The 18,473-nt window shown below is 34.7% G+C and overlaps 1 protein-coding gene and 1 pseudogene across 9 annotated transcripts in view; one reads left to right on the top strand and one right to left on the bottom strand.

Moving 5' to 3' along the window:
• Window positions 1-18,473, top strand: part of ZMYM4 (zinc finger MYM-type containing 4) — a 92,442-nt gene that overhangs the window by 32,387 nt on the left and 41,582 nt on the right. For 7 of the 8 annotated variants that reach the window (XM_081145024.1, XM_081145023.1, XM_081145025.1 and 4 more), the window contains 2 exons: window positions 16,206-16,727; window positions 18,334-18,395. In XM_081145024.1, coding sequence (XP_081001150.1) covers window positions 16,206-16,727; window positions 18,334-18,395 — 584 coding nt within the window. Of the gene's footprint in view, window positions 1-8,628; window positions 8,713-16,205; window positions 16,728-18,333; window positions 18,396-18,473 lie in introns of those variants that run through there. The other variant, XM_081145029.1, reaches the window with a different exon arrangement.
• Window positions 212-1,087, bottom strand: LOC308560851 (small ribosomal subunit protein uS5 pseudogene; annotated as a pseudogene). The gene has a single exon. The product of its transcript is annotated as a small ribosomal subunit protein uS5 pseudogene (transcript).

The following is an 18,473-nucleotide window of genomic DNA, read 5'->3' on the forward strand; positions in this document are numbered from 1 at the left end:
GTAGGATAAATTCTAAGAATAGAATTGATGGATTATCACAGGATGTTCATGTACTTGTTTATGACAAGTAAATTTTATCACCTAGAATTCCTGAGTTGGGAAATGTGTATTTCTTTTGTTTTGTTTTTAAGTTTACGTCCTCCAGTAGGATATGTGAGTACCATCTTTATTTTGAAATGAGTTAATATTGTTGAGTGATAACTTTTTTTTTTTTTAATGGGCTTAATTCACTTTATTTTTCTGGTATGAAATTATGTGGTGGCCACAGCTGGAGCCTGGGTCCTTTGCACAGAAACTCTGGTGTGGGTCTTTACAAGATGGTCAGTGAATTCCTGATAGGGAGACTTGGTGAAAACAGCCTCTTTCCAGAGATCTGGGGTGAGATAGCTGTAGGTCTTAGAGATGGCATCAAAGGTGGCCTTGGTGAAGTTGCCCAGGGTAGCAGTGCAGCCCCTGGCCGAGGTACAGCAGTCATCGATACCGGCCATCATCAGCAGCTTGTTGGGCACAGGGGCTGAGACAATGCTAGTGCCTCTGGGGGCAGGGATGAGGCGCACCAGTACAGAGCCACAGCGGCCAGTCACCTTGCAAGGAACGGTGTGGGGCTTGCCAATCTTATTCCCCCAGTAGCCTCGCGGCACAAGTACAATAGAGAGCTTAGCCAGGATGATGGCCCCACGGATGGCAGTGGCTACTTCCTTTGAACACTTAACACCCAAACCAACATGTCCATTGTAGTCCCCAATGGCGACAAATGTCTTGAACCGGGTCCTCGGGCCAGCCCGTGTCTGCTTTTGCACGGGCATAATCTTCAAAACCTCATCCTTGAGGGATGCCCCCAAGAAAAAGTCAATGATGGGCAAGGAGGAGAGATAGATCTCCTCCAGGGACTTGATTTTCATGTCCTTGATCAGGCAGCCCAACTTGGTGACAGAGATCCACTCCTTGTCTCGGCCTTGCCTCTGCGAGCTCCGCGACCCCGGCCGCGGATTCCGCTGCCAAATCGTCCACGGAAGCCGCCGCGGCCTCCGATTCCAGAGCCCCCTGGGCCTCCTAGCCCTGCCGCAGTACCGGCGTCATCCGTCATTTGGTGTTTCCTCGGGAAAGAAGCGAGTGATAACATTTTTTATGCTACATATTGAGAGGTAACTCTCCTGATCTTTAGTGGTTTTAGTTTTCTTTTTTCTTGCATGCAAGAAAGTAAATTAGGCTTCACCTAGCTTATCCAGAAGAAACTTTAGAAGTTTTTTGGTGTATTTCACAGAATTTAGGGGGGAGGTAAAGAACAAGTTTTCTCCAGGGAACTCAATGAGAGGAGATCATGAGCCTACTCTGTCTATGCTGCAAAAAAGCAGTTGTGTTCCAATGACTTATTTTTTCTGTGTATCCATTTTAAATTTCCAAGTTTCTAGGGAAAAGATTAAGATTGTGGCAGTTTAGATCTGATGTTTATCTTTGACCCAATCATCTGTGGTCAGGGAAAATAAGGTTAGAAAGTAAAATATAGTTGTTAGGAGGTATCCCTCAGCCTCTCCCACTCAGTTTCATCAAATAATTTTTGATTACCTTCTTCTGGACATGCCTTTGCTTAAGTTTGTATCCTGGTAGTAATATAAATTAATCAAATAGCTTTCTAATGAAAGTTTTAATCTTGGTTAAAGATGTTGAATAACAACTATCTTAAAGTGGTAGCAGGAATCTTAAAGCAGTAACCAAGCTGCTGTACTTGGGTCCCTATACCCAACACTTGGGATTTATGTTTCTGGCGCTCGGTGCTTTTCTGCTCCAACCCCGCAAACGTTTTTAGGCTGGAGGTTTACAAGCAGGGAATTTTATACCAAATGTTGAGTTCAAATGGTATGGTAAAGATTACCCTATATCTCCGCCTTTCTGTTAGATTATCATTAGGGGCTGTTGAAGGCTCTGGAGGCAGAGAAGTCACTAGCTTGGAAGGGGAAACTGGCCTCTCTCCATGAAGGGGATTCAGGAATATAGCTACCTATCCATGAGATATGAAGCAGACTGCTATGTAGATGATATTCAGGGAGCGTCTGATTCCAAAGATGGTCATTCAAGGCGTACCATTTTTCTTGAGGCCCATATGCATTGTTTCTCAGGCAAATAATGTGTCAAAATATCTAGTAAAATACTATACATACCATGTATTCATTGCCCAAGACCACCAGGACATGGGGTTTCAGATATTTGTTTCGTAGATCAAATTCAGCCCTCCTGGGGTATAGCCCTTGTGAAATTTTCAGCAAAATATAGTATCTGCTAATTGTTGGCACACGTAAACTGACAGAGCTTAACCCCACCGGTGAGGAATTTGGGACATTTGGTTTAAATGTGAAGAAGCTGAGTTGACCTTCCCAAGATGTAGTGTTTTCAGTGAAAGGGATTTAAAAGAAAAAGGGCTTCAACATTTCATACAAGTCAAAGAGAAAGTAGGGTTGTCCAACTTCTAGTTCATCATCTGTCAGAGGAGAATTTTTGCTGTGGATTTTATAAGATACATAGTGATAGAGGAAGTGACTTATCCCTTGGATTGTCTTAACTCATGTTCCCTTAATAGTTGCCAGTTAATGTGAAGTGTGAAAGAAATTCAGATAGAATAAATTTTAAAAAGTGCATTCAGATAGTTGCTTCCTTATATATCAAGGACATTTATTTACTTAGTTGCTCTAAAAGAACTACCTGGTCATTCACCTATGGCTGATTTTCTTACTGATAGAATAAGTTCATTGAACATAACAGACTTGCCAACTTCAGGGGAAAAAATAATAGCATGGCTGATTTGTTGAAGTACAGTTATTTGAATTTAAAAAATTATTCATATTATTTTGATTACTTGTAATGTGTGATTTTGTTGAAAATTTTGCATGTATTACCTTTTAAAAATCCTAATAATTGTATTAACTAGTAGATTAGGTTCAACTGTATAATAGAAACACAATAGACATTTATTTTCCATATAAAAGAAGCCTAGATGATGAGATGGCTCTGGTTATCAGGAACCCAGTGGCTTCTGGCTTTCTGTGTCACAGCATTAGCACATGGCTTCCATCCTCTAGTGTTCGAAGATGGCTGCTGTATCTTCAGGCTGCTGTGGGGTAGGGAGGAGGGCAAAAAGGTCCACTTCTCGACAGAGTCAGCCTCTAAAAGAACTTTTCCTAGAAATTGTGCCTGTGTACTTTGGTTTACATCTTATTAGCTACCCTAACTTCAAAGAAAACTGGGAATTATAGTCCTTTAGCTGAGCCCACTGTTGCCAGCAATAAAATCAAGGATCTCTTAGTAAGGGAAAGGGGGAGAATTGCTATTAGGTAATGCAGTTTCTTCCATAACAGCCCTCCAGACAAGGATACTACTACTGTCTCTCTTTTACTAGGGAGAAAAGTAAGGCTTAGAGACATTATTTAACTTCTAAATCATGGAATCAGGATTTTAATGCAGGTTTATCTAACTCCAAAGCTCCTGCTTTTTAATGTTTACCTGAATCACAAGTTTTTAAGAATAATTTTTTGCTAGACATAAAGGAATAAATTGTAAAGTAACTTAGAAATATTTTAATGAGTAGTAACCATGACAAGTTTTTGTGGTTTTCCTATGCAGTATCAATGGCAGTTTGTGTTTTAATTATAATATATCAATGCAGCTCAATTTTGAAAAGAACTGGTAAGTTGAGCAGTTATTTTTTTTGTTTTGATCCTAGAACTACTTAAATATTTCTGTTTACATGGTCTGTTGCTGAATATAATTTGGGTCTTTCCAGCATTGTGAAGGAATACCTTCATGAAAATATTGAAACCAAAGCCTAAAGTCTTCTTTAGGGATGTAAACATGGATTCAAAATTGAGATGACCATAAAGAAAAATACCTCACAATTCTCAAGAATTTTTTTATTTAATAAACATAGAATCTTTTTGATTTAAACAAATTATATACAGTTTTGAATGAATAAAATGTACTGTTTTGCTTTATTGCTAAAAGGTATATGGTTATGCAAACAATTTGCAGCTATATTTTAAGATTATTATCTTTAAAATTGAGTGGTTGAAGGGAAATATGGACACTGAAAAAAGATATAAATTGTTTTAAAATTTTTGAGGAACTTAAGGAACTGCTGTAATGTTTCAGTAGTGGTTGCATCATTTTACATCACACCAGCAGTGCGCAAGGATTCTAATTTTTCCCCATCCTTGCTAGCACTTGTTACTTTCTGTGTTTTTGATAATAGCCATTTTAATGGGTATGAGGTAATACCTCATTGTAGTTTTGATTTGCATTTTTCTAATGATTACTGATGTTGAGCATCTTCTCACATGCTTTTTGATCATTTGTGTATCTTCTTTAGAGAAATGTATATTCAAGTCCTTTGCCCATTTTTGAATTGGGTTATTTGTTGTTGCTTTTTGTTGATTTATAGGAGTTCTTTATGTACTCCGGATAGTAACCCATTATTTGATAAATGATTTGCAAATATTTTCTCCCATTTTGTTATGTTGATGATTTCTTTTGATGCACAGAAGGAAAAATGTGTAGTCCCATTTGTTTATTTTTGCTTTTGTTGCCTGTGTGTTGTTTTTTTTAATCCTCACCCAAGGATATGTTTATTGATTTGAGAGAGAGAGGAAGTGGGGAGAGTAAGAGAGAGAGGAGAGAGAGAAACATTGATAGATTGATTGCTTCCTGTATGTACTCTGACTGGGAATTGAACCTGCAACCTTTTGGTGTACGGGACGAAACTCCAACCAAAAGCCTGTGCTTTTGATGTCATATCCAAGAAGTCATTTCCAAATCCAATGTCATGAAGCTTTTCCCCTGTGTTTTCTTCAATGAGTTTTATAGTTTTAGGTCTTATTTTAAAAATATATCACAATTTAAGAATTTATTTTACAGTCTATGTACTTTCTGATTACAAATCTTTCCTCTGTGAATATTCTTTTTTATATTTTTTGATACATACAAGAAAGTACCATGTGTGGAATTCCATGTAAAATCTATTTCTTATAGTGGGTCTCTGTCAAAAATAAGTTTAAAGTCTGTTGCTTTAGGACAGGGATTGACAACCTTTTTCTGGCCAGATAGTAAATATTTTATGTTTTATAGATAATACTGTCTCTGTTGCAGCAACTCAACTCTGCTTTTGTAGCATGAAAGCAGCCATAAACAGTAGAAAAAGGAGGCTAAATTTTGAATTTAACATATTTTTCATGTGTCAGGAAATATTTTCTTTTGACTTTCTTTAACCTTTTAAAACTGAAAATCATTCCTTGCTTCTGGGTTATACAAAAATAACAGATGGCTTCTAGATTTGGTGTGCAGGCACAGTTTACCTATCCCTGTTGTAAAGTATAAATGGGGAGGTGATTGCTCAGGCCTAGGGTGTGTACATTCTCAACTCTTCTATAAATGCAAAACTTATTTTCCTAAATAGTTTTCCCCAATTATACTTCTATTATTGGTTAGAGTTTTGGTCACTATGCATTTGGCCAACACTTTTTATTATCAGACTTTTAAACTTTGTGACTATGGTAGGTATAACATAGAATTCATTTTTTTATAAAATTGGATTTCCCTGATTAATAATTTAGTTGAATATATTTTTATATTTATTGGCCATTTCAGATTCCTCTTTTGTAAAATGACTGTTCAGTTAAATCTATTGCCCACTTACTATTGGATTGTTGGTCTTTTTTTTTTTTTTTAATATATTGTTATTGGTTTCAGCGAGAGGAAGGGAGAGGGAGAGAGAGATAGGAACATCAGTGATGAGAGAGTCATCCTTGATCGGCTGCCTCCTGCATGTCCCCAACTGGGGATGGAGCCTGCAATCTGGGCATGTGCCCTGACCGGGAATCAAACTGCAATCTCCTGGATCCTAGCTCCATGCTCAACCACTGAGCCACTCTCCCGGCTGGGCAGTCTTTTCTTAATTGTAGGAGTTCTCTAAATATTATGAAGAATAAACCTGTCATTTATAGATATTGCAGATAAGTTCTCTTAATTCATGACTTGTCTTTATGAAGTCTTCCGCATAAGCAGATACTAATTTTAATGTAGTTGAATGGTAACAATTGTATCAGTCTTTTTCTTCATGGTTTGCTTTTTTTTCCCATTGTATGTAGGAAGATTTTTCCTAGACTGAATTTGGTCAGAAATACCTCTGATATTATTTTCTAAAATGTTCATTGGTTTTACCTTTTACATGTAGTTCTTGAATTATCCTAGATTTAACATTTTTATGGCTTGGGAACTAATCTTATTTCTTTTCATAATGCTAACATTGTCTCACCACCATTTATCAAGTACTACTTTCCCCAGTGATCTACAAAATTATTCTATAATATATATCTGTGGACTTTTTCCCCCTATGTTTTCAGTTAATGTTCCATTGGACTATTTGTTTATTCCTGTGCCAGTATCATGTTGTCTTAGTTAATTACTATATAATTATAATAACTATATAATAAATCTTGATGATTCACAACCCTTAAAATTGTTCTTCAGGAATGTTTTGCATATTCCTGCCACTATTCATTTTAGAAATACCTCGCCAAGTCCCTAACAAAACAAAAATAATAATAAAATCTTGTTGAGAATTTGGTTGGAATTGTCTTGATTCTATAAATCAAGAGAGAGAGAATTGGCATGTTTATGATACTGAGTCTTCCTGTCTATGAACTTGGTATGTCTTTCCATTCATTAAAATCTTTAATGCGTTTCAATAAAATTTTATAATCTACTCTATAAAGCTTTTTATTTTATGTTTTAGCATTTAAGTAATTTTATTTGAAATATATTTTTGGAATTAGGATAAGATTGGGTTCTACATTTTTTTTAGATGAGTAGTTGATTGTGCTATACCATGTGTTAAATAATTCATTTTTCATCTAAATAATTGATATTTTCATTACTGAATTAGCACTGACTGCTGAAATATATTTTAAGTTCTGTATATGTGGGGATCTCTTTGGAACGTCTATCCTATTAATTTATATATTTATGTGTATTTATATCAATACTAAATATTAATATTCTATACCAGTATAATTTATTTTATTTGTATATATTATTGGAAATGTCTTTCACTACATTTAGGTTTTCTTTTGTTTCTCTCAGCAATGTTTTGTAGTTTACAGGTCTTGTACATATTTTGTTATACCTATATATTTTAAATTTCTTATGCTATTATAAATGAAGTTAAAAAATTAAATTTGTTGATGTATAATGTATAGATAATAAAATTTACCATATTTAAAAATCATTTGTTTCAATAAATGTTGCTGATACAACTAGATAGCCATATATAAAAATTATTTATTTTGACTCTTATGTTACACTACATACAAAAACTAACCTGAGATGGATGATAAACCTAATCATAAAGCTAAGGCTAAAACTGTAAAGTTTCTAAGAAAAAAGTGAAAATACTCATGATTTTGGGATAAGTTTCATAGAACACAGAGAACATAGACCACAAAGATATAATAATAATATAATAATGAAAAAATGGGATTTTATCAAAATTTAAAACTTGTGCTTTTCAAAGGACATCACTGAAATAATAAAAAGGCAGCCCATAGAATAGATAAATGAATGGGTGGATATATGAATAGATGGATGGGTGGATAGATAGATATGGAAAGGGAAAGATAGGTATAGATAATGAAGATATAGAGATATCCCCATCTGTTTCTGTCTATTGATATAAACAACAGAAGAATTGTATCGAGAATATATAAAGAATCCTTACAACTTAATAATAAAAAGACAACAGAATTTTTTAAATGGGCAAAGATTTGAACAGACACTTCACAAAAGAAAAAACAACCAGTACACACATTGGTTTAATATTATTAGTCAGCATAAAAGTGCAAGTTAAAACCACAATGAGATGCCATTATCCTTTGCAATAAAATAACCAATTCAAAAGTTGAGAGAAATTCCTCAAAATAAGGAATTCCTTGAAAAATACAGACTTATAAAATGAGTTTAGTGTAAGTCATCCAACTCTGTTATTCTTAAAAATTTTTGTCTATTCAGGTCCTTCGCATTTACATATATAGCTTAGAATCAACATGTAAATTATACAGCTAAGCCACTGGGACTTTGATTGGAATTGATTAAATCTATAGATTAATTTTGGGGGAGAATTAACAACTTAAATGTATTGAGTCTTCATACCCATGAACCTGTATACTTTTTATTTAGGTCTTCTTTAAATTTCCAAATAATTTCTGAATTATTGTTAAATGATCCTCAAGCATTATTGGACATCATAAGCAAAATTATCTAGGGGTGCTTGTTTTTATTTTGTTTAAATTTTTAAAAAATTGAGATAAAATTGACATAAAACATTATATTAAGTTTTAGGTTTACAACATGATATGCTATATTTATATTGTGAAATGATTACAATAAGTTTAGTTAACATTCATCACCAGTATTTTTAACTTTGAAACACTATTAGAAATATATTTTACACTGAGACCTATGTGTATACCCAAAAGTTTTTGTAGCATTACTTATTGTCACTCTGAATGATGTACTTTGTTTTCTGTTCTAGCCTATTTAAACAAATCCTGGCCCTGGCTCCCTAATGGGTTGATACCTGCAATTTGAAAGAAGAGTGGATTGTTGTATTCTAGTTATTATCCCATTTCCATGAAAAGTTTCCTGCTGGTTACTGGCCTATTAATAGCTAAGGTACTTTTTCAGCTTAGGATCATAAATAAGAGTTAAAATTCTTCCTATTACTGTAAGTGTGCCCTGATAAGAATCAGGGTCTGTCATTAAGGAAGGAAGATAGAATGGCTGTTGAGCATCTATCATTTCAGACAAAGCCACATGACTCAGCTGTCGATAAATTGCAAGCTTACCAAGAGTCAGTTATTCCCAAACCTGCTAATTCTAGTTGTCATTGTAATTATATTCTTTCAATTGTACTTTCTTTACCCTAGTGAAATTTACTTCACAGTTGTTTCTGTGAATAATCTGAATGCTTTAGAAAGACTTACTAGGTATGTTGGTAAAAATATGGAGGTGCAAGTGTCCTTATTTTCTCATTTCACTTTTAAAGAAACTAAACTTTCAATCCTGAAAATTGCATTATGGTTGTGATTTGTTCAAGAAAGAAGTCAAATTAGCGTACATACGCTTTCTTGCCTGATCACCACATGGTTGCAAAGTCTTGCCTGATCACCACATGGTTGCCTAATGTGCTGTTATATAGCCCAAGTAAAAATAAATGTTTAAGGCAAGTATGTTTTGTTTTTTAATGATTCCTGACTTTTTGGGACCTTCAACTGTTGAGCTACATTTCTGATTTTTTAGTTTAAAGAGACTTTATTATTTAGAAAATTGTATTTTATTGAATAACAATAAATCATCTCCTAGAAATATTCCAGTGACAAAACAAAATGCTAATTTAAGCATTTATTTAAAATGAACAAAGATGATCTCATTTTATGCTTTTTGTTTGGTTTTGCATTCTTTGTAGTTTGTGCTTTGTTTTCTTTTGATTCTTTTTTTCTTATATGAGAGAAAGGCAACTTCAGAGAGTTAGAGAACCATGACTTCTAAAGTTATAAGTGATATTACCTTATTTCTGGAAATGATATTTTGATTAAAAACAAAAATACATGAGAGAAATTAAATGCTATATTAGCAATGAAAGTAACTGACAGCCCTTTCACAGTGTTGATTTATGTGGTAATTGGTTTCCATAGTTGGTTGTAGGTTGTACCTTAAAATGAAATGATTATTGGGTATCATATAGAAATACCAGTATTTTACTCAAGCAAGGACTAAACAGAAGAAGGACAGAGGTAAAATTAATTTGGCACCATGAAATTTACTCACATTGTCAAACACCAATTGCTTACAATAACTTTCATTTTCTTTTTACAAAATCTAACAACAAAGCTGCATTTAATTCATGTACTCTTTTCATTCTTTATGTACTGATCACATCCCCTGTTATACAAAGATTTTCCTTCTGAACGCCTCAGTGTTCCTTCTTTATTGGATCATTCCCATGAGCATACTACAAGTTGTAATATTGTTCATCTTCAAAAAAGAGAAAAAAACTCACCAAAAAATAACCAACAGAGAAAACAAAGCAAAAAATACAGTCAGAAAAACTTTTTTTTGTTAATCCTCACCGAAGGATATTTTTTTCATTGCTTTTCAAAGAGAGTGGAGGGGAGGGAGGTAGAGTGGGGGAGAAAGAGAGAAAGAAAGAGAAACATTGATGTGAAAGGGACACATTAACTGCTTGCCTACTGGTTGCCTACCACAGGCTCTCCACCTGGGGGCAAGGAGTGAACCGGAAACCCAGCTATGTGCCCTTGACCAGGAATCAAACCTACAACCCCTCGGTACTTGAGCTAATGCTCTAACCACTGAATCACACCAGCCAGGGCATCAGAAAAACTCTTGACTGCAGATTTTTGTCCAATTTCTGCTCATTTTATTTAATTTAGAGCAAAATTTCTCTTAAGTTGGCTGTACTTAAGGTTCTCAAGTTTTTTCCTTTCAGTCTCCATTGGGATCACCCCACTCCATCTTGTACACTCAAATTTTCCCCTGATAAAGCTCTTGTCAAGTTAGAAGTTTATTTCAGCTTTGCCAATATTAATAACCCTCAGTCTTTATTTTAATACTGTCTCAGCAGCATTCATTATGGTTGGGCACTCCTTTATTGAAATATTTCTTTCACTTCTATGACATTCATCACCTCTCTCCTACCTCTTTGGCTTTTTCATCTTAGTCTCTTTTTTGGAATCCTTCCCTTCTACCAGATTTCTAAATGTTGAGGTAATTCAGCACTCTAAGCTCTCTTCCATCTGTGGTAAATAAACTCACTAGGTGATCCTACCTATTCCCATGAATTTTAAGTACCACCCCTCCATTTATGTGTCACACATTTATATGTCATTTCTTGGCAAGAGTCTTCTCTTTAACATATCCAAGTGCATTGTCGATGTCTCCATTTGAAGATTGAATGAGGTTCTCAAAATGAACAGGTCCAAAATAGGTCATTCATCCTACTCCTTTCAGTCTGTTCCTCCTCTAGTGTTCCCATCTCAAGAAATAGCACCCTGTTGTGTCATCTTTGACCTCTTTCATAACCAGCTTCTCACATATCAGGAAATGCCTCTACCTTTGAAATATACCCAAATTTGGCTTCTACTTCTCATATCCACCATTACTGTCCTGGTCTTAGCCACCAGTTTTCCCTTTGGATTATTATAGTAGCCTCCTAACTGGTCTTGCTTTTATTCTTTATTTCTTGTAACATTTAACAGCTTTTAAGTAGTCTTGCAGAAGCTAGGGCAATCCTTATACAACATAAATCCTGTTAATCCCTCTTCAGGGTCTTTTAATGACTTCTTTCACACTTAAATACATTGCATTTTTTTCTGTGCTCTCTCAGATTTCTAATAGCTCTGTCCCTCTGGCCTTTTCTTTTTTCTCATTTTTTAGCACTCTTCCTCTCACTTATTCAATTCCAGCCATACAGTCCTTGCTTTTTCTCAGATGTGCTATCCATGTTCAGTCTAAAAGCTAGGAATCGTCCATGAGAAATTAGTGCTTTCAAATATTTCACTAGCTATTATGATCTCCAAATATATTGTTGTGTTTTGTTCTGTAGATCTAGGCTCTGAGAAACAGAAGCTGTTTCTTTTGTTTGATTACGTGGTCCACAAGGATGAGTAGAATTCTGTTCCAGTTAGTTATATATATTAATATATAAAACTAGTACTTCCATTTTAAACTCATAAGGTTTTATGCATCCTACGTACTTACTGTGTGGTAAACTAGCAGAATTGCAAATTTAAATTAGATGCTTTGTTAGAAATTGCCATCTCTGAAAAGCTTTAAATCTCAAGTACATTCTCAAATAAGGATAAAAAAATATTTTTTTAATAGATGATAGATACATGTGCTTCAAAACTCAGATACAGAAGGGTATGCTTTGAAAAGTTAGTGTTTTCTGTCTTCCAGCCACCCAATTCTTTTTCTCATAATCAATAGAAGATATTCTTTCTATGTAAACAATTACACATACACATAGATTTTTAAAAATATAGTCCAACCAATATGGCTCAGTTGGTTGAGTGTCTTCCCGTGTACCAGGAGTTTGCTGATTTGATTCCGGGTCAGGGCACATGCCCGGGTTGCGGGCTTGATCCCCAGTAGGGGGTGTGCAGGAGGCAGTTGATTGATGTTTCTCATCAATGTTTCTATATCTCTCTCCCTCTCCCTTACTCTCTTTAAAATCAATAGAAACAGTAAAAAAAATATAGCGGTGATAGCATTATATACAGGGTGGGGCAAAAGTAGGTTTACAGTGTGAGTACATAAAACAGTTTATTCTTACATTATTTATTAATTATTGTATTTTCCATATGAACAACTGTATACACCTACTTGTGCCTCAACTTATATATGTGTGTTCTTCCTCACTTTGATATTTTTACTTAACTTTGTGAACTTACAGAAAGCTCTGCCTCATTCTTTTTAACAACTGTATGATATTCCATTGTAGGTATGTAGTGTGATTCATTTAGCCTCATTGATAAACAGGCCGTTTCAGTTTTTTGTTGCCAAAAATGTTCTTTTTCATAGATCTCTTGTGAGATTTTATATATATACATATACATTTATATGGTAAATTTTCAGAAGTTGAATTGCTGGCTCAAGAGGCATATATATTTAAAGTATTATAAATATTGCCTGACTGCTCTTTATTTGGATTGTACCAGTTTACACTTTCCTTTTGTTAAGGACCAGATAGTAATTATTTTAGGCTTTGTAGCTCACGTATGGTCTTGTCACAAACTTTAGCCTATTACATAGCTGCCAGACTGCTATCAAAACTTTTGTCATTACCAACCTGCTATGTGAACATGGTATCTCATTGTATTATTAATTTGAATTTCACTTATGAGCAAGGTTCAACCTTAGTGTTTCCTTTCCTGTGAAACATTTGTTCAAATCCTTTGCTTTTATGTATTTGGTTGTTTGCATCTTTATTGAACTATAAGAGTCTTTATACATTAGGGATGACCTTTTGCCACATAAAGTGCAGTGAAATAATGTCTTAATCTGTTTATCCTTAATCTTTTGGTTTGGTTTGGTTTGTGTTTTCTTTTTGGGAATTTTTTAGTCATATTTGATCTTTTATTCAGTAAATTTATTCTGGATTTTGTGTCATCATAAAGGCTTTTCCCTACTTTTAAGACTTAAAAATAATTTAAGGCATGAAATACATACTCTTTCCATTCATTAAACAGTTACTGAGCATATGCTGTGTGGTCTGGTATTAAGGATAAACTGTTGTATAGAGAAGGCTTTAACCCTGACCTTTAGTTGCTTATAGTTTGGTAGATTTATCATACTATAAGTATGTGTGTTAATATCCTGCTTTTTTATTTGTTTTCTCCCTAACCTATTATTATGAGAATTTTAAAATAAATAGAACATGGAAAGAATAGTACAGTGAATATCTGTCACACTACATGCTGTCATCTCTCCCTGCTTTTCTCTCTCTGGCATACTGTGTGAAAATAAGTTGTAGATATTCCTAAGATTTTAGCATCTGTTGTTTAAATTTATTATTACTTTATTAAGTAAAAATGGTGATTAACCACATAGTGGTTAATAAATACAGGGTGGGGCAAAAGTAGGTTTTACAGTTGTGAGTACTCGAAATACAGTTTATTCTTGTATTATTTATTAATTGTTTTATTTTCCATATGAACAACTGTAAACCTACTTTTCTCCTCCCTGTATGTGCTGAATGAATGAATACTTTAGGCAGTGGGGTGCTATTGAAGGATTTCAAGGGAAAGTATAATATGGAATGATTAATGGTTTAGAAAGATAGTTCCGTTGTCTTTATGGAGGAGGGCAACTTGAAGAAAACTTTCATATGGACCTTGTATCAGTTAGGACTTGATTATAAATAGTAATCCAACTCAAATCAACTTATACAAAAAGAGGAATTTATCCTGGATCATAAAACCCAGGGAATGATTTGAAGAATCAACCACATTGAAAGTTTCATCTGGGCTTCAGGGACCAATAAAAGCAAGGCTGTTGTCAGTGCTCCTAATATACATATATACATATATATATATATACACATATATATATATACATATATATATATATAAATAAATTTTTTTTCTTAATTTTATTTTTATCCTCACCTGAGGATATTTTTTCCATTGCTTTTCAGAGAGAGTAGAAGGGAGAGAGAGAAACATTGATGTGAGAGAGACACATTGATTGGTTGTCTCCTGCACGCACCCCAACTGGGGCTGGGGATCGAGCCTGCAACTGAGGTACGCGCCCTTGGTTGGAATTGAACCCAGGACCCTTCAGGCTGATGTTGTAACCACTGAGCCAAACCAGCTAGGACAGTGCCCTAATATTTTTAGTGTTTGCTTCACAGTGTGTTTTTATCAGTTCCAGTTTGGCTGCTCATGGACCAGTTAAATGTGGTTCGGGGTTAAGCTTTATAAGAATATGGTTGCTTCTTAGCTATCTATATGGATTGAGTTAGTACACTGTCAACAGAAAGAGATGTGAGGTGTTGGAATAGTGCCAGGTGGAGGAGATAGATTTGGAGAATTTGTTCAGCGGGAAGGAGAATTGGAGTGCTTCTCTTTTTCTGTCTTGAGCAAACTGCTGGTTTGGTGATACTGTTAGTCAAGTGAGGGAAATACAAGAAGAATGAGCTTGGAATGGGAACAGGATCAGTTTGGTTTTAGAGGTACTACGTTGGAGTCCCTAGGGGCCTGTAAGAATATAGACATCTGACTCTTGGGTCTAAGCTGAAGTGCTTAGAAAGTCAACAGCAAAAGTCACGGCTGTGGTGGTGAATAAAATAGTTCAAGTGCATAAAATGAGAAGAGAACTAGAATCTTGGAGGAAAGCTGATAGTGTATAGAGGAAGAGGAGTATGAATGAATTAATAGACCAATTAGAAAGGTAGGAAGAAATACAGTGTCAAAGAAACCAAAGAAATTTTATCCAGGAGGCATATACCACACAAATCAGAATGGATTTGACCATTAGGAGATCATTGATGAGTTTAATGAGAGCATTTCTTTTTTTTTTTTTTTTTTTTAAATATATCTTTATTGATTTCAGAGAGAGGAAAGGAGAGGGATAGAGAGATAGAAACATCAATGATGAGAGAGTCATTGATTGGCTGCCTCCTGCACACCCTTGACTGGGGATTGAGCCCGCAACCCGGGCATGTGCCCTGACTGGGAATCGAATCCCGATTGCCTAGATCCTAGGTCGATGCTCAACACTGAGCCACGCCTAGCCAGGCTTAATGAGAGCATTCCGAAAGCACAGTTGGGAACCAGATTGCATCCATCTAATGGATTAAGTAGAAACAAACCAATGTAGACTTTTCTTCTGGAAGTTTGACTGTGAAGGAAAGGTGACTGAGGGCAGGAGAAATGTAAAGCTGGAAGGTTTTTTTTGTTTTATTTTGGAATGAGAGAGACTTAAGCATATAGTTTTAAACAGTAAACACTTTTTAAATTTATTCTATCTTGGATAAATTTTATTTTTATGTTTAAATATTTATTATCGAAAACATTAACCGCCATGTTTATTAGAGTTAGTGCAGAAAAATTGGGATTCTGAGACCAGAGACCTGGTTTCTAATATCAGGTCCCCAGAATAATCACTATACTAATTATCACTTATATATTCTCTTCTATGTGTCAGTCACTCTGTTAGAAGGTCCTTTAAACACATTACCATTAATCCCCACTATAAATTAAATCTCCAAGGTCAGTATTATACCTTTTTATAGATAAAGAAACCTGAGAGTTTACTTCTCAGGATCACGTAGATTTTCAGTGATCATGCTATGATTCCAACACAGGTATGTCTGATTCTGAAGTTGGTACATTTATCTATCTCACATTGCATTTCTTCCTAACTAAAAATAGTTTCCTAAGTTTTAGGTCCCTGTTTCCTTATCTGTCAAATAGGGATAGTCATATCTGTCACACTTACCTCAAAGTGTTAATGGAATACTTCAGTATTATCTATATTTTGTTTGGAAAGAAAAATATAAATATTTGATTAAGTACCAGACAGACCTTATAAATATGGTCAACTTTAGCATTATCGTTTGTCTAAACAGTATTTTACTTTTTAAGGTGGTGGTATCATGGATACAGAAATGTCTGAAGATATAGACCACAACTTAACTCCTACCCTTGACAGCTTGCCTTATGGAATGCCGAATCAAACAGGATCTGAAAATTCATTGCTGGATGAAGATGATTATTTTTTGAACTCTGGGGATCTTGCAGGAATTCCAGTCGTTGGTAGTGACAATGAGGATGAACAGGATTTTAGTTCAAAGGACAATCTTGTTTCTTCAGTTCATACTGATGATAGCTTGGAAGTAGAGAGAAGAGTCACACAGCATGAATCAGACCATGAAAATGAAATACAGATTCAAAATAAATTTAAAAAAGACTTTCCTAAACAGTTCGATCAGGTTTCTGTCTTTAAATCAATACGGAAAGATTTTAGTCTAGTAAGAGAAAACAGCAAAGAGACATTTTCTGGAAAGGAGAAAAATAGAGACCTAACTTATGAACGTGAAAAACAGTTGGACAAATCCCATAAAGAGTTGGATTCAAGGTTGAAAAGCAGTTTTTTTGATAAAGCAGGTAATAATTGTTGGAATAGAGCCATAAACCACAATAAATAACATACTTATAATAATACAGCTTTTATTAACTTCTGATGCTAAGCAAAGTATGAACAGTTAAATTCATTGTAAGCTTGTCATTTCTCTTTTATCCTTGTTCTTTGCAGAGTGACTGAATTTCTCCCCGTAACTTTTGGTAATGGTATAAATGGTTGAAAAATAGCTCTAAACCTCATTTCTCCCTCCCCTGGTTGCAATGTTTTGATGAGAAGGCAAGATACTCGAATCACCTGTTCATTTTCTTTGGTTGAACATTGGAACCTGAAGTTGGATTTAACTTCTTTGTGCTGTAAGCACTAATTCAAACTGCTGTCCCACCAAATTAGGGAGGGTCTTTTTGATAACATTTCTATTTTGTTTTAGAGGTTTCTTGAGGCTCTTTTTGAGCCTCTTTGCTCAGTGTATTTATACTTTAGCTGTAGTTCCATTCTTGAATATATCATATATTTTCCTCATGCTTCCTTTTTCTCTTCCTGTTCCATTTGCTTGCATGTCATTTTCTCTCTTTGTATATGTCTGTAAAAGTACCTTTTATCCATCAATGTCTAACTCATAAACCTCTGCTACTTTGTAGTCATCCCTAACCTTTCTGTGTCAAGAATGAATTGTTTCCTTATCTGTATTTTCATAGCATTTTTTCCCTGCCTCATCATTTAAAGTCCTTATCACACATTTTTATAGTTCTGTATTTGTTTTTGCCTTATATACTAGTGTAGGAGTTTATTGAAGATCAGATTGTATCTTACTCATCTTTGTATTCTTGGGTATAGTGAAAATAGTAATGTTTCAATAAATGTTCAGTAGATGTGAGGGAAATTAAGGTATAACTTACCAACCCTTAAGTTTCAGACAATGCTAGGAGAAATACGGTAGAAAGAACAAATCAGTATTGTTAAAAAGAATACTATATTATTCAGTATATATTTTCAGTATCCCCTGTAGGGATATTGAATATTATGAGGATACTTATCCTCAAGGATCATAATGTCTGATAGTAGTGGAAGGACAAGACAAGTATTAGAAGTGTCAGTGACTAGGTGAATAGCATAAGATTTAATTTATAACTAAAGACAGTGGTGGAAGAGTTTGTCATAAGGCAGTACATGAAGATTTCTTTCAAATAATTGGAGCAGCATTGTGGGTGTTCTTAGAGATGATTTTTAACTTATTGGCCAGGAAAGGTTTTATGGAGGAGAAGTGAATCTTGAACTGAGCTGAGTCTGGAAGACTATTTAAAGAGTAGGATAGATAGAGGGGACTTGGAATGATACAAGCAGAAATAGGGAATAGCAAATACAAGTAATTTTCAGAGCGTAGTGAATAAAGTAACCACTTTAGGTTTAAGCAAGGAAAAGTGCGAGGTGAGGCTAAAAGAAAGATGGGGCCAGATTGTTTACTTTGAATGAAACTACCTTTTGAGTGTTTTTTGGGGACCCATCTCATACTAATGAGCGTCTTTGTTGGAAAAGAGAGGTGATTATCAAATGATAGCTTTTTAGGTTACTCTTTATAAGATTTGTTATTCATATACATGTGTTTGTTTTGTTTTGTTTTTCTTTCAATAGCTAATCAAGTTGAAGAAACATTACATACTCATTTACCACAAACCCCAGAAACAAACTTTAGGGTAAGTTTTCAGTGTGTATGTAGAATGCTGTAACTGTGGCAAGTGTCAAAGTTTTCTTTATGTCACTTTCTAAACTGT

The sequence above is a fragment of the Miniopterus schreibersii genome (assembly GCF_964146895.1).
Source record: "Miniopterus schreibersii genome assembly, chromosome: 8".
Lineage (NCBI taxonomy): Eukaryota > Metazoa > Chordata > Mammalia > Chiroptera > Miniopteridae > Miniopterus > Miniopterus schreibersii.